Source organism: Pipistrellus hanaki (assembly GCF_964339955.1).
Source record: "Pipistrellus hanaki genome assembly, chromosome: 1".
Classification (NCBI taxonomy): domain Eukaryota; kingdom Metazoa; phylum Chordata; class Mammalia; order Chiroptera; family Vespertilionidae; genus Pipistrellus; species Pipistrellus hanaki.
Window position 1 is genome coordinate 93,722,461 of NC_140503.1, and position 14,677 is coordinate 93,737,137.

General features: G+C 38.8%; 1 protein-coding gene across 2 annotated transcripts in view; it reads right to left on the reverse strand.

Annotated features, from left to right (window-relative positions):
* Positions 1–396: 396 nt before the first annotated feature.
* NRP1 (neuropilin 1) overlaps positions 397–14,677 on the reverse strand; it is a 160,124-nt gene continuing 145,843 nt past the window's right edge. For both annotated transcript variants that reach the window (XM_084875803.1, XM_084875804.1), the window contains 5 exons: positions 11,492–11,629; positions 7,166–7,437; positions 6,617–6,713; positions 5,183–5,233; positions 397–3,269 (listed from right to left, as the gene is read on the reverse strand). In XM_084875803.1, the coding sequence (XP_084731929.1) occupies positions 2,980–3,269; positions 5,183–5,233; positions 6,617–6,713; positions 7,166–7,437; positions 11,492–11,629 (848 nt within the window). In that variant the 3' untranslated portion in view covers positions 397–2,979. The remainder of the gene's footprint in view (positions 3,270–5,182; positions 5,234–6,616; positions 6,714–7,165; positions 7,438–11,491; positions 11,630–14,677) is intronic.

The following is a 14,677-nucleotide window of genomic DNA, read 5'->3' on the forward strand; positions in this document are numbered from 1 at the left end:
TTTGATGGTTGCAGCCATTTCTGTTTGGATTTGTTTACCTTCTATAATTGAAACTTTGTAGCCTTGAGTGGAGGCTCAGGCTGGTAAGGGCAGGTGGAAAGCTTTCTTCCTCCATGGTTTGGGAAACCCAGGCTTCCCTCCTGCTCTCTGTGGCCATAGCCATCTTGGTTGGGTTTATTTGCATACTCACTCTGATTGGCTTGTGGGCGTGGCTTGTGGGTGTAGCAATTAATTAGTGGTGATTAATTTGCATATTACTCCTTTATTAGGTAGGATTATTTTTTAAAAGAGAACTTAAAAAAAACCACAATACCTTGAAAGTTATTTGATGCTGGAATAATACCAAGTTCTTTAACAATAGCAAAGCTAATATAATAAAAGCCATCAGGTTTGGGATATTTTATGAAAATGTTTAATTCAACTGTTTCTTTGGAATGTAGTAGTCATAGTTTGGAATTTAAGTTACAGTTCAGTTCTATGCAGTTTTTATACTACTCAGTGTCTGAGAATACAAATGTCAGTTAAAGTTAAGGCTTCGCTGTTCATTTTGAAACAACAATTTACAAGTGTCATACTGTCATAGAAAATAAAAATTTCTGTAAAAAAAACTTGCACAAAATTTTATGATGGTACAAAACACGAAGCAGTAATATACCAGTAAAATGAAAACATTTTACTACAGGAGGTTTTATAGACTTCAATAAAGAAAAAATACGTTATTTTACACCTTTAAAAATTACGAAACAACCTAAAACAATATAAACTGGACATTTTATAACACTGACTTTACAAATTAATAACTCTATAAACATATAATTTTTAAATATATTTATCAGTGCAAGATACTTTAAAATTTAAAGTCTCAGTATCATTTTTTCCTTGGCTGAGGACAACTTTAAATTCATTGCCTTTAAAAAAAAAAATAAGTCTTAGTGCTTTTGTCCTGGTATGATTAAAACAAATGAATGAATGCCTCTGGGGACAAAAATCCATTCTTCTTTTATAGTGATCAATACTTTCCTGGAAACTAAATGCATTCTCAATCCAATTAAGCCAAGATGAATGGACTGTCTCCTCCATGATACAAATGTGATTCCCACAAATATTTCTGAGTGAGCCCTGTAGCAATGAAGAAAGGGAGGAAGATCTCAAAGTTCTATGTACAATGAGCCATGACCACAAATAGAGTGAAAACAACCAAAGCTTCTTTGGATTAATTCATATGCTGCTTGATAAGATATTACTTCTTTGAGCTATCAGAAGTATACCTACCAGTCTCAAGACAGGCTTTTTTTGTGTGAGCAATTGAAAGCTTCTGGAAGCATTCACTCAAGCCTTTGTTTTCTCCGAGTTACTGCTGAAGGGATTTTTAAAAACATTTGTTTTGACTTTATTCATTTTTATTCCCCCTTCTTATCTAAAAACACTTTACCATCAGGCACCAGGATTTCTAGCCTCTTTCTTAAATTAATTGTTCTTTTTTCACTTTCCTTGTCTTATCTATAATACCCAAACAGGAAGGTTTTCATGGATCATTTCTGCATATTTGGATGTAAAAACTAAGGTGTTGGATATTTGAAGAATTGTATCCAGTCCTTCCTTTGGGTCTCACTTGAAAGCCAATTAATATAATTTCTTCTCTCAATTTACCATTATTTCTACTAAATGCAAACATTTCTATCAAAGATTATTTTGATTGGAATAGATATAAATGGCTCAAGGAAAAAAGATACTGTCACTTTAACCAGTTAACAAGAAAACCAAAGTTAGACTTTGGAGGGCAGAGTTAGGAATTTCCCTTATTTATTTATTTATTTATTTATTTTCTTACTTACTTATTTTTAAGCATAAAGTCCAGTAAAATTCTTTGCCATTACCAGCAGGTTAAAGCTGCAAGTTTCTTTTCTGGACAATGGCAAATGCTTAAATTTTAAGAGAGAAAAGACAGAGAGATAGGAGAGAAAGAGTTTACATTTGAAAATACATTCCATATGAAAGAACAGTAGGAGAGAATATTGCAGCTTTATACAAAAGGATCAAGAGACATGAAATTGAACTACAGAAAAAACAGAAGAATTAAGCCACGTTGCCAAATCTTCCCAGCCCTTGCTTTTCGGGGGTTGGGGGAGAGGGCTGACATCTTACACTAAAATATACTTTCTTTTTAGTCAGTGGGTCACCAGGGTTTGATTCAAGTTGGGCTTTCACCATCGAAGAACAGAGCGGGTCATTAATGGAACACAACGCGAACCAGTACAAACAAAAAGGCACTTGAGAGGACATGGACTAGCCAGTGCCGTGGATTTCCCTTGTGGTTGTTGGCAGCACGCCAAATTGCCAGCAGTGTCTGGTGATGGCAGTTTTCTGTATGGAGTTCACAAGCACGAGGGTTAGTACAACACTGAAAACATCTAGGAAATTTGACGGTATTGCTTCATAAACAGAGGTGACACACTGTACTGGTACTGAAGCTACAGTACTTTAAAGCAAAACCCTAATCCTCCTTTGCCTGTGCACAACATAGGCGATTATACACAGGTACAGCTTCAGGAGTCCGCTGAAATGCAGGGATTCTAATATACTGTGGGCATGGGCTACAGGTAGCATGTTCGTCAAAAGGGCCCCAGGGAATACACTTGGCACCAGCATCTTGGATTTTGCACAGTTTCAGAAAAGTATCCATAGAAAGAAGAGGAGAGAGGGGGAAGGGGAATCAAAATGAATTATTAAGTCAATCATACTTGGTCTCAACACCAGCATCTGATGATTCAAATTAAACCAACAGAAAAAAGCTGACTGTACATAATTCCGATTGTTAATACAGCTAACTTGTTCATGTCTGTTGGCCATATTCATTGAAACTCCTGAGAAAAGCCTGGCTCAGCGTCATCGACACATTTTCCAGCCTGTACAGTGAAAGATCAACACACTCAAGTTATGTCCTTCACCTCAATTCTCTGTCTTTTCATCTGTCTGCCTTCATGCCTCTGAATAAGTATTCTGTGTGTTCAGTTTGTCTTTTTTCAACTTCACACCATCCACAAGTTCGAAGTTATAGTTCTCCAGGGCAGATAAGTTTCTTTCTGACATTCCATTATGCCAACAAGCACAGTACAGCACGACCCCACAGACAGCACCCAGGAGGACACCCAGGGCGCTCATGGCTATGATGGTGATGAGGATGGGGTCCAAGGTCTTCAGCACATTGCCTGGCTTCTTGGAGATGTTCTCATCACCTTCTCCCAGGCTCTCATATCCTGGGGTGCTCCCTAGGGAGAAAAACAAAATTGGATCTATGAGCACTGCCAACATATCACATGGAAGTAGACAGAAAAATAGAGAAAAGGACAGAAAAAGGAGAAAATCGCATGTTTATTTTGCCTGTGCTTGCCCCAGAGCCTGTGTGAGATCTCTGAATTGGGGTTTGGCTCCCTCAGTGCTGGGAAACAGCCAGGTTTGTGTTTGACTCATTGCTGGGAATGGAGATGTGGAAGGCGAGGGAGCTGGGACTCGGTCAGCTAGCCTAGCACATGGAAACAACCAATTCTGGGTAAACAGTGGGATTTACTTCTAATGTAATTTAGCTTTCATGCAACCCACCAGCTGTGCTAGATTGTAATCTGTGATTTCAGTCCTTGGCCAGATATAGTCATTAGGCTTTGCAAAATGCTTAGTCACACATTTGTCTGGCGGAGGATTTAACCTTTCCCTGTGTATTCGCCTCATCCCCGCCCAGAAACGAGGAAACCTCCCAAGCTGCCCTTTCATGGGGTGCTGTGTCCAGTGCCTGGAATGGTTTACACAGTGTTTATTCTCCCACATGGAGATCTTCGATTCAGGGAAGTTTCTCCCAAGTCTACAATGATTTCTCTTTAGAAAAAGAGATCTTGCAGATAAAGAGAATGCTTGCTGTTGACATTAAAAAACAGGCCATGGCTCCTATCTAGAGACTGTGTCTGTGCTGTGCCGAATAGAAACCGTTTAGTAATCAGCATCTTTGCAGCCCTGGGGTTTCCCTAGAGACAGTCATACTTCCCTGCAGTTCAGTCCCTGGAGAAATGTTTTCTCTAGAGCAAAACATGAGAGCTTATGAATATGGGAACTTTGATCCTAATTACCTGGTACTAGAAATGAGACTAAAATGTTAATGTGCAACATGCAGGGTGTTTACTTAGGGGTGTTTGGATCAACAAAGATTCCAGTCAAGGAAAACCTAACATGTGAGATGCAAGTCCCTAAATAGGGGAAAACAACCCATGGTAAAACATTAGTTTGGAACAACCTTTAGTAATGTTTACATCTCAGAGCAGGCTATATAGCAAAGCTAAATGAGCCATGTATCTCAGTCAAGTTCAAGTCTGGCTGTGGTCAGACTACGTTGTTAACAGCAACAGATGCTGATGCTAATGGGCAGGGCTGGGACAAGTGTCCAATGACTCAAAACTGCTGGCTGAGGTGTAGAAACTTATAGAAATAAAATAACATCAGGCAAGGCCTAACTCTGATCAAATGTCTTAAATTGGATCACCAACCAGTGTCCAAAGAAAACACATTTTCAAGGTAATCAATCTCAAGTCAGATGCAACCACCTAAATAGCAATGCTACTTAAGGGAAGTCACTGCCCTGAATTTCAGTCTCCTCATCTGAAAAATGTACCTCAGAGGAAGAGGATAACAGTGAGGAGGAAAGAGATCATCTATGCAATAAGTAAAGTGCTTGGGACATTCTAGCTCCTCAATAAATCCTTGTCATCATCGTCATCATCATCATCATCATCACCACAAAATTAGGATTCCAGTAGATGAGGATTGGAACATATGCACCAAACTCAACAAATTGTTGCAGACACTGGGCTCCAGCCCTTTAAAGACCATATCTGGATATCAACCAGACCCAAGTATTTAGGTTGGTTTCAAATTACAGTATGAAGATTACTGTAGATCTTAGATATATCACAGTCCTCACTAGTTTTCTATTTCCATTGTTATCAAATGAGACTGGTTCTCTAAGTCCTCTTCCAGCTTATAGAGGAAAGGCCATGGCTGGCATTCTTTCCTACACTTACACAATCCTCAAGATTTCATGGCAGCTTAAATTGGATTGTGACAGAAAGTTTCCCTATAAATAAAATGAAAGCCATAGAAAACTATTTTAAAAATTGGTCAAGAAGATAACATTTACCTGTTTCGTCAATTTTATTTTCTGGGTTCTTTTTATCCAGATCTGCTTGTCCTGACAAGTCAAACAAAATTAAAAGAGATATTTGAATTACCAACAAAATACAATCACACAAGTGCAGAAACCTTACACAAACATACACACGTGCACACACACACACATGCACATACACACACATTCATGGTTCAACTAGGTTTCTTTTGGATTTTTATTCACTGCTTTTTTCATTTCCTCCAATGTTTTCAACAGACCCTATCAAATCACTGCTGCTTTAGGCATTGTGTATATTCAATATATTATATAATGAAAACTTTTGTAAATTGCTGAAGTGACCAAAATCCCAAAAGGCCTTTTGTCTTAATTCACCCAATAGGGTCATTCCATTTTGTTACAATTAACATCATATTATGTAATAATATATAACAGAAGTTTAAGTGTAGCAAATGTAGCTTAATACTAATTACTGTGCTATTACATTACCATTAGTGATGCTATATTAAGAACCAGGGCATATGAATTAAGTTTTCTGTCAGATTTTTATCAGATATATCCTACCTAATAAAAAAGAAACATGCAAATTGACTGCAACTTTGCTATGCCCATAAGTCCCGCCCACCAGCCAATCAGAGTGAGTATGCAAATTAACCCAACCAACATGGTGGTTAATTTGCATATCCAGGCCAAAGCGAAGACTGAAGACAGCATAGAAAGAAACCAAGTGCTGCAGAAGGGAGCGAAGCTATGGAGAAGCAAGTGGGGCAATGGAGAAGAGAGGAAAGCAGGTGGGGCAGGGAGAAGAGAAGGAAGCAGGTGGGGCAACAACCGCAGCAGAAAGCTTTATTGCAGGAATCTTCCTGCAATGAGCCATATATATATATTTATCAGTCCATAAAAAGCATAAACTCTGAAATACTAGGCAAAATTTCTAAATATAATATATTCTTTTGAATCACTTTAAATATTTTAAGAGTCAGTAATATCTACTTATTTGTAATAAAACAAAGAATTATGGCTTCTATGATTCATTAACAATGTAATTATAAATTCACTGTGATGAACATTTTCAAAGGCCTGCTGTTTTGTTTATGCATCAAATATTTAGAATTATCCAGGTGTCTGATTTTTCTGCTTTTCACCAAAGTGTTTTATGGCACATATATAGCCTGTAAATTGAGAATTTTTTTCTTTATTATTATCTTTGGAATCCACATCATCACATATATAGTTTTATAGGTACCATCCAGACATTCTAAAAATGAAGAGTAGGTAATAGGGTAGCTAAAGGAAAACTACCCTGATTTTTGCCCTGTTGCACTAAATTATTCATTTCACATGATATTCTCATAGTTAACAGTGAAATTCCAGGTCTAGATGAATAAGACAAAGATGATCTTATGCCAAGATCCTACCCTTGGTTTCTATAGAACTTGTACTTACTTGCGCAATCCTCTTGTGAAATGTGGTTGTTAATACTAATGTCATCCACTGCAATCCCACCACGGTTTCCTTTGCCAATTTCACCCTCAAAAATCACCTAACAAAACGAGATAATTTTTACAGTTATTTAAATATTCAGTCCTATACAGCAGTGTTTACAAATGCTTGTTCAGCTTAAGCTATAGAACATAAATAAAATTCATGAGATTTCCCATAAGCACATGCTATGCTCATCAATCCATATTAACTGCCTGGTGATGGCATTAAACTCCTCACACTCTTTTTATAATACAAAACTTAAAACTGAAAGAGGCAGGAAATAAAAGGAATGTTCATTGTTACAGCCCCATTATAAAGTAACATTTTTGTTCCTTTATCAGATAATTGATTCTATTCCTGTAATGTAGGAGACTGAAATATGCTGCTGAGATGATCATTATTGCAGCAATATCTCAAGTTGAGGAAAATCCTGAAATAATTTTGAGAATGATTCTGACATGTCATTGATAACCTTCAAAATATTAACGCCCACCAGGGGAAGGCGTTTACCTGGTAAAGCTTCAGAGACTTGTGGAGCAGGACACGTCCTTCCTTCCAGTGGTCTCCTTGGTGCCCAATGGCTCTCCAGACCAGCTGGTCATATTCTTCCGGTTTCTGGTAGCGCAGCTTGACCCTTAGTGTGCCCACTTGGAAACCAGACATGTGATACCAGAAGGTCAAACAGTGAGCGGAGTTCTGGGAATAAACCACGGGGCTCACCAAACGAGCCACTTTGCCTTTCTGATTTTCGTCAGCTTGGGAGTAGATGAAGTTGCCATCTCCTGCTAGGACAGAAAACTGTGTTAGGGAGAGTGCCCACATTTATGATTCCTTTGTCTCTCTCTCTCTTTTTTTTTTTTTTAGCTTTCATCACTCAGACTCACTCCTGAGCTGAGCACCAAGAACCCAAACCTGCTTTGCAGTGGAAAGAGGATGGAGTGCAGTTATTGGGGACCTGCAATAAATGGGCATATGATTGGGGGAAGGCTGCAAAGCAACATTTAGATGCTGCTCATTAGGGATGCGTTGGCATAGGGACACAGGCTGTGACTCAGGGCGCCTCTGCACCACTGCAAGCGGACTGAAAGCACCGGGCAGATCTATTTTCGTGCAACTTTAAGTTTGCTTCAGCAGAACCTGTGTGAACACAAACATTAAATGGAATAACTTAGATGTATTCTTATTTATCACTAGAGGCCCAGTGAACAAAATTCGCACATGGGTAGGGTTCCTAGCTGCTGCCCACTGTGAGATGCAAGCTGGGGTCTCCCTTTCCCCAGCTGCCAGGAGGGGCAGGGCCAGCCAGGGGGAGGGGCCATGGGCGGTTAGCGGGCTGGCCCTGCTTTCTGGTTGAACTCCCAAACTCCCAATTGAACTCCAGGTTGAGGGGACAATTTGCATATTAAGCTTTTATTATATAAGTCTCAAGCAGCAGGACTTCTGGTTGATGATACTTTGGTCACTATAATTGCTTGCTAATAAGAAAACTAAATTTTTTCCAAATAATCTAGTGACTTTACCCCCAAATTCAGATAATTTTTTCCCTAGTTTACTTTAATGGCTTATAAATTCCTGAAATAAACCCAAGAGCTTGGGTCTCAACTGTGATCCAGGCTCCTGTATGTTGCGAACGTTTGGTTCAAGGAAAGGAAAGGTTGCATTTTCGAGGCTTTATTAGAATGTGACATTTTGGCAACATAGACACTTGCGGAGCTGTGAGGACCTACTCTAGGCTTTGCTTTTAATTACTCTCAGTGGGAACATTTCCTTTTGCCACCATCTGGTCTAACACACAAGTCATGTTTCACTGTTTGCTCTGCAAATAGAAATCGCCTCGTTTATGCCTCACCTGATGTATGTGTGAATCTGATGCTCGGGGCCTCAGTGGGCAGAAGGGTGTTTTGTTTGCTGTCCCAGAGGCTTGTGCATTTGTGAGGCAATTTTCTCTGTGCACATAGATTCTTCTATCTGCTTGCCTGTGTCAACAGTGTCCGGGGAAGTGAGTAAGGGTAGCTTTCCTCCTTCACTTGGGGGCTTATCTGAGATAGCACTGGAAGGAGCACGTTAATGAAACCCATGGGTGGAATCATAAACAAAGGGAGCAGATAAAAACCACAGCTCCAGGATTATGTTTATGCTCGCAGTGATTGTGAGGGTCCCCTGTGACCAGCTGACTAAGTCCCTCCTGGGGTTTCTCTTATTTGACTAAATTGCCAAGTGGCAGTGCCCGTCTTGAAGACAGTGCCATTTCACTGAGAGGAATAGTGGATCAGTCCACCAAGATGGACAGCAAACAGGTAGACAACACTCCCATCTTGTCTCACCAACCCTCAGTCTTATGAAAAAAACACACCCTGAAGTTGGAAATCTGCAGAGAGGAAAGACATTTATTGATTTCATGGAATTGATCTGGGCAATTCCTAGAATAGGCAGAAAACAGAAGGAGAAAATCTGTCAGGGGTGGAAGGAGGAAGGCTGAGCAATCTGCCGTGGTCTTGGCCTGGATGCCATTGTAGACAGAAAATTCTGCTCATGTCACTTTTTGATTTAAAATGCCTCCTTGGCTCCTCACTGCCTTTAGCCCAGCCCCATATCTAACCTCTTCACATGAGAATCTGTCCGAAGCACACCACTGGCAATCCACTGACACAGACCCCACCTCTCCATAGCTCTGTACATGTCATTCCTTATTCAAACCAAGCTTACACTGTCTGTGGGGCAGGCCTGTTTCCTCTGACCCCTCCTGTCTTATCTTTCACCATCATGATCTCCTTTGGCCTAGGGCACCCTCATTCCTCTGCACTCTGATTGTTTCCACCCGAAGCAGACTATGAGCTCTTCAAGGGCAGGGCTACCCTTCCTTAGATGTGCATCTCAAATGCTCAACACAGCATTTGCCATGTAACAACGGGTCTATTCAAATTCCATGTGTTCAGTGAACCAGGTAAAGATGCTGGGCTTCAGGAATCCTCTCTGAGGTGTATAGTTTCATCCCTACAGGTCAGATGCAGAAAAACAAGTGAGATTCCTTTAACTAAATTCAAAAGCGAGCAGTAGGAGGAGATTGTACCTAGGGTAGTGTTGATTTAGAAACAATCTCCATGTCTGGTTTGCAAAGTTCCCCATCCTGTGTCATGGCAGTCTGTGTGCATGTGTGCTGTGCAGTGCTCCTTCACCTGCATTTTCTCACATGAACAAACTCCTGCCTTTCAAAGATTAGGCTCACCCTTCACTCTCTGCAAATGATTGTTTTTTTTGTGCTGTGGAGGCTAGACAGCCAAGTAAATCTGGGTGTCTGAGAGAACAAAATGCACAGATTCTCCTGAAGAAACCACATTTCTCCGCTGTTAATCTAAGACAAGCCCTCCTGTTCTGATGTTCATCACATAAAATACTGATATTTTTCCATTCAGGGGTTTTATCACAGTTCTAGGTCAGGAACTCTGCCATCATTTTCTCAATTAGTGCTATACTTCTGCAAGCCTTTTAGCTTTTGTCTCTGGCTAACATTGTTTTTAACCTTCGAATGTCAGATCCTACTGAGCCATTTTGCTCTACTTTGCATCAATTTTCCCACCATTACTGTCCTCATTCCAGCTAATTGCATTTGGTTAATTTGATGCCATTTATATGTACAGTCAAAGTATTTTAAGTTTTCTAAAACAGCTTGTCTTAAGATTCAATTGAAAGTATTTAAGAATTGAAGGAGTCCAATTTTATCCAATTTCCTTGTCATTCTCATTAGGCAGAGAGCTAGCTGTGGTTGAAGGAGGCCTATTCAACCTACTTAATGGTTACATTCATCGGGGGTGGGGAGTGGTGGGGGAGAGTGAACAACAAAATGGGAAAGGCATGAAGTACCCTCTGCCCATCCATCAGCCCACTGACCTATGCACCCAAAGCACCAGCTTGGGGGAAACTTTGCTTAGTGAGATTTCTCAGCAATAGCAAATGCCCTTTTGGAGAATCTTCGGGAAGCCACTACTTGAGTACGCAGGCCTATCAGCATTGGAGTAAGGTATATGTTTGTGGGTTGGGCGTTCCTGATGAGTGTGTGTATGTGTGTTTTTTGTAGGGCACTGCTGGCTCTTTATACCATACCTCAAGGTGGGTGATGAAATTACTATGAAGGAAACAGGTGGTAGTAGATAGAAAACCTCACTGGGGTTGCTGTCAGTTTCTTTCCTCCTCCAACCAATTAATGTTAGAAGGAAAGTAAGACAGGTGGTGGGGTGGCTTGTGACCAGGGATTTGATGTGGTTTCTACGTCCTCAGATTTAAAATCTTCTCCAAAAGAGTAAGAATCCCTTCCTACTTAGATCCACTTTCATTTCAAGGGTCCAGAAAGAGCAAGCATAAAGCTCACTTATTGTTTATTCAGCTGTGTAAATACACGAGAGGGCAAATATATGTCTGGACTTGTTTAAAAATAGTTCATAGTCAGGGATAATAGAGATAAAGTAAGATTCCTGTGATTTGATAATTTTTGAAGTTGGATTGCATACATTTAGGGTTTGTTACTATGTCTTTATACTTTTAAATATGTTGACATTTTCCATCAAAAAAGCTCCCCAAAAAGTGTTAAAAAGGTACTAATTCACATGATTTTCCCCAGATTGTTGTTTTTCAGGAGGTCAATCAGTTGCCAAATTTAATCGGCATTTTCTGCTACTGATTGTATCTCTGTTAGGGAAAGAGGTCTTGTTAATTCCAGGAAACAAAAGCATAAGTGAATGCTCTGCAGTATTTTTTGTGTCCCTAGAGTAACAGATCCCAATAACTCTCCACAGTAACCCTTAATTCAAAGAAATGAGGCCACAGTGAACTCTCCAGTACCTGTGTGATCCTGGATCGGTCCCGTTTTGCTGGTCAGCACACTCCATTTGAGTTGCACGTGATTGTCATGTTCCCAGTGACAGAATGTCTTATGAGATCCCCAGCCAAATTCACAGTTAAAACCATATGTTGGAAACTCTTCAATGGGTAGAAAGGAAAAATAGAGACAAACAGAGAAAGACAGATATAATTATTTAGATCAGAAAGGCCCTTAATTTGTTCATGGAAAGCACAATTTATACAACTTAACATCTGTTTGAAAACTCTGGGAAAGCCACAAAATCTAAAATTACCAGGAAACTCAAAAGATGCACAGAGATGTCAAAACATTTGCAAAATGACGTTTAGTAACTTTTTAAATCCAGCTTTTATAAAAAAAAAAATGATGGGCTGTCTGTCAAATTGGTTTTACATGAAATTTCTGGGAAGGTTACTTTCCAAAGCATGTATGTTATGTCTGTAGGTAGCATTCTCCCTATTTCTGCAATATTTAATATAAAAGCATTTTTGTTTGTGAGGATGGGTTATATAAATTGATACTCACTAATTAAAAGAATCTTATATATTGGTCCAGGAACCTCAAGTCTAGAAATGTGGCAGGTGAATGCTTCATCCTGGAGGCTATTTGTATTCTCACCACAGCAGCTAATGCTTCTGGTCTTTAGTGTCAGATCTCTGAAGCACATCTTAAGATTTTTTTCTTCTTCTGTGCTGCTTTATATCAGGTAAATTAATTTTAAGTGCAGTTTCTGCTTTTTCAGTGAATTTTAAAATTTGCATATAAATTGTTCATCCACTTAAAAACCTCAGTGCAAGGTCATGTAAAAACCAAGGCACATTTAAATAACTACCAGTTTTAATTTTTTATTTTCTTTAATACTCACCTGAGAATATGCTTTTTAATTTTTATTAATTTTAGAAAGAGAGGGAGAGAAAAACATCTATCAGTTGCTTCCCCTTCCTGCCCCAAGCTGCCCCTACTAGGGATTGAGCCTACAACTTGGGCAAGTGCCCTGACTGGGAATTGAATCTGAAACCTTTTGGGTGTACGGGATGACACTAACCAACTGGACCACATTAGCCAGGAAAGTTTCTTATATTTTGAATCTTCCAAACGCTTCCTTTGGGATCTGAAATTAAAGTATAGGTGGATTCTCAGGAATTATTTCTCTTGTGTGTTTTACAAAGTACTATAGTATTTTCTTAAATCTTTTTTTTTACTCCACCCTCCTTTTGAAAGTAACTTGAGTTTTAAGCATGGAAAATAATAAAATCATTGATGCTTAGAATTATTTTGGTAAAATGAATCCTAAAGATAAAATGCTCATCCTGTCAGTTCCAGGCCTCCCAGTTAAAATGAAAGAAACACAAAGCCGCCTGTTTTCCCCATAGGATGGGGACAGTGCTCCTCACTGAGATTAGGCAGTCCACAAGATGGCAGCATTGAAACAGAGAGAAACACACTTAGGGCACTTGCCCACTGAACTTAAAAATGTTTCAAAACCATCCCAGTGTGCAATAAGGGAAGTGTGGTATTATCTGCTGTTTTAGGGGACAACACATAACAGACTGAGAGCATATCTTGTTTTGATCTTTTCTTTAATTTTACCAAAGTATTTAATACAAAACATTTTTTTTTGTCCTTTGAGCTTGGCTCCATGGCTCCTCCGTAATTTTAACAATGGAATTTTAATGGAAAGATTTCTTGAATAGATAAGAATGACTTTCCTTGCACTTTTAGTTTCCAAGGAACTCTTTCCAAATGCTAATGTACATTTTTGGAAAACATTCACTATATGAATTGTAAAATTGAGGATGGAATCATGTTTTCAATGGCAATGTGACCTCTCAAAGCATGCATAAGTAGAGCCAGTGTGAAACAGTAAACTATTAAGTGATGTGTATAACATGAACACTTTCAGTTAGTGCAAAAGGGCTACACTTCACAGCCACAGTGTTGTTGGAGAGCTGTATTTCATGTCTAATCTATCAAAACCATGAAATGAGACTTCTAAGAGCCTGAGAAACCCTTTCCAAAATGTACCACACTTGTGCAGCAAGGTCAAATCATGCAGATGAAGTAAAGTAAACTGAACAAAGACTGAATGAACAATCTTGGATGTCAACCACCACAACCCAGGAATGTACATAATCTCATATTAGAAAATGTTAATATTGAAAAATGTTAATGCATATATGAATTTGTATTTTCTCCTTAAATGTAGTTTATAAGACAAGCATTTACAGGAGGGCAGCAAGCTACTGTGAGACACACATTTCTTGTTATATTTACCTGATTAATACATTAAATTTATTGTATAATACAGAAAACCACATTATTCATTATTTTGGCTCTCAATATTCTGGTGATATCATAAATATATGAACTTGGGTGTTTTTGCATGGACATGGGACAGCTTTGCCTGAAAAGATGGTTTAGACATTTCTCCTGCTGCAGTGAATGGCAGTTCACCTTGACCTTCCAATGTTCTTTCTAGTTCTATGAATCTAACATGATGAATAGCTCTAACAATTTGATTTTACTACTCTTTTATGTTCTTGTCCTGATTATATAGCTTTCTTTTGTTAATCTTGATTATTTAAAATAAAGTTTTTGAAAATCTATGCATTTTGTAGGGAAAGGTAAGAGTAAGAGTAGCTCAGTGTTGAAAATTCAAGCCTGGGTAGAAAGGCTATTAAACACACAAAATACACATAAACATTTATAGAAATGAAAAAGAAAAAAAAAAAACAGAAAGAAAAACAGAGGAGAAAAGAACTGAGAAAGAGGAAAAAGCAACAGATGAATGAAATAAATGTATAGGACTATTGATCATTAAATCTTCAAGATATTACCCAATTCTTATTAAATTCATTGGGAATAATCTGGCTAAATTCTTTCTTGACTCTTAAAATAGCAGGAAACAGTATTCTGAACTTAAAACAAATTTATAGTCACTGTGAGCACGCACCAGTGGTACTTGTTGAACCTATCTTGACCGCAGTGGAATCATTAGCACCATACATGCACAAGGATTTAACTTTTAAATCTAAATTTCTAGGGAGTGTTTTAACTTGCTTACTTATAGGCCAGATGTTTGGTACAAACAAGTGGAGAAGCTGAGCCCATGTAATCAGAAGTTATGAATATACTCTGAGCTGCTTTAGGGATGTTTGAAGATCCTC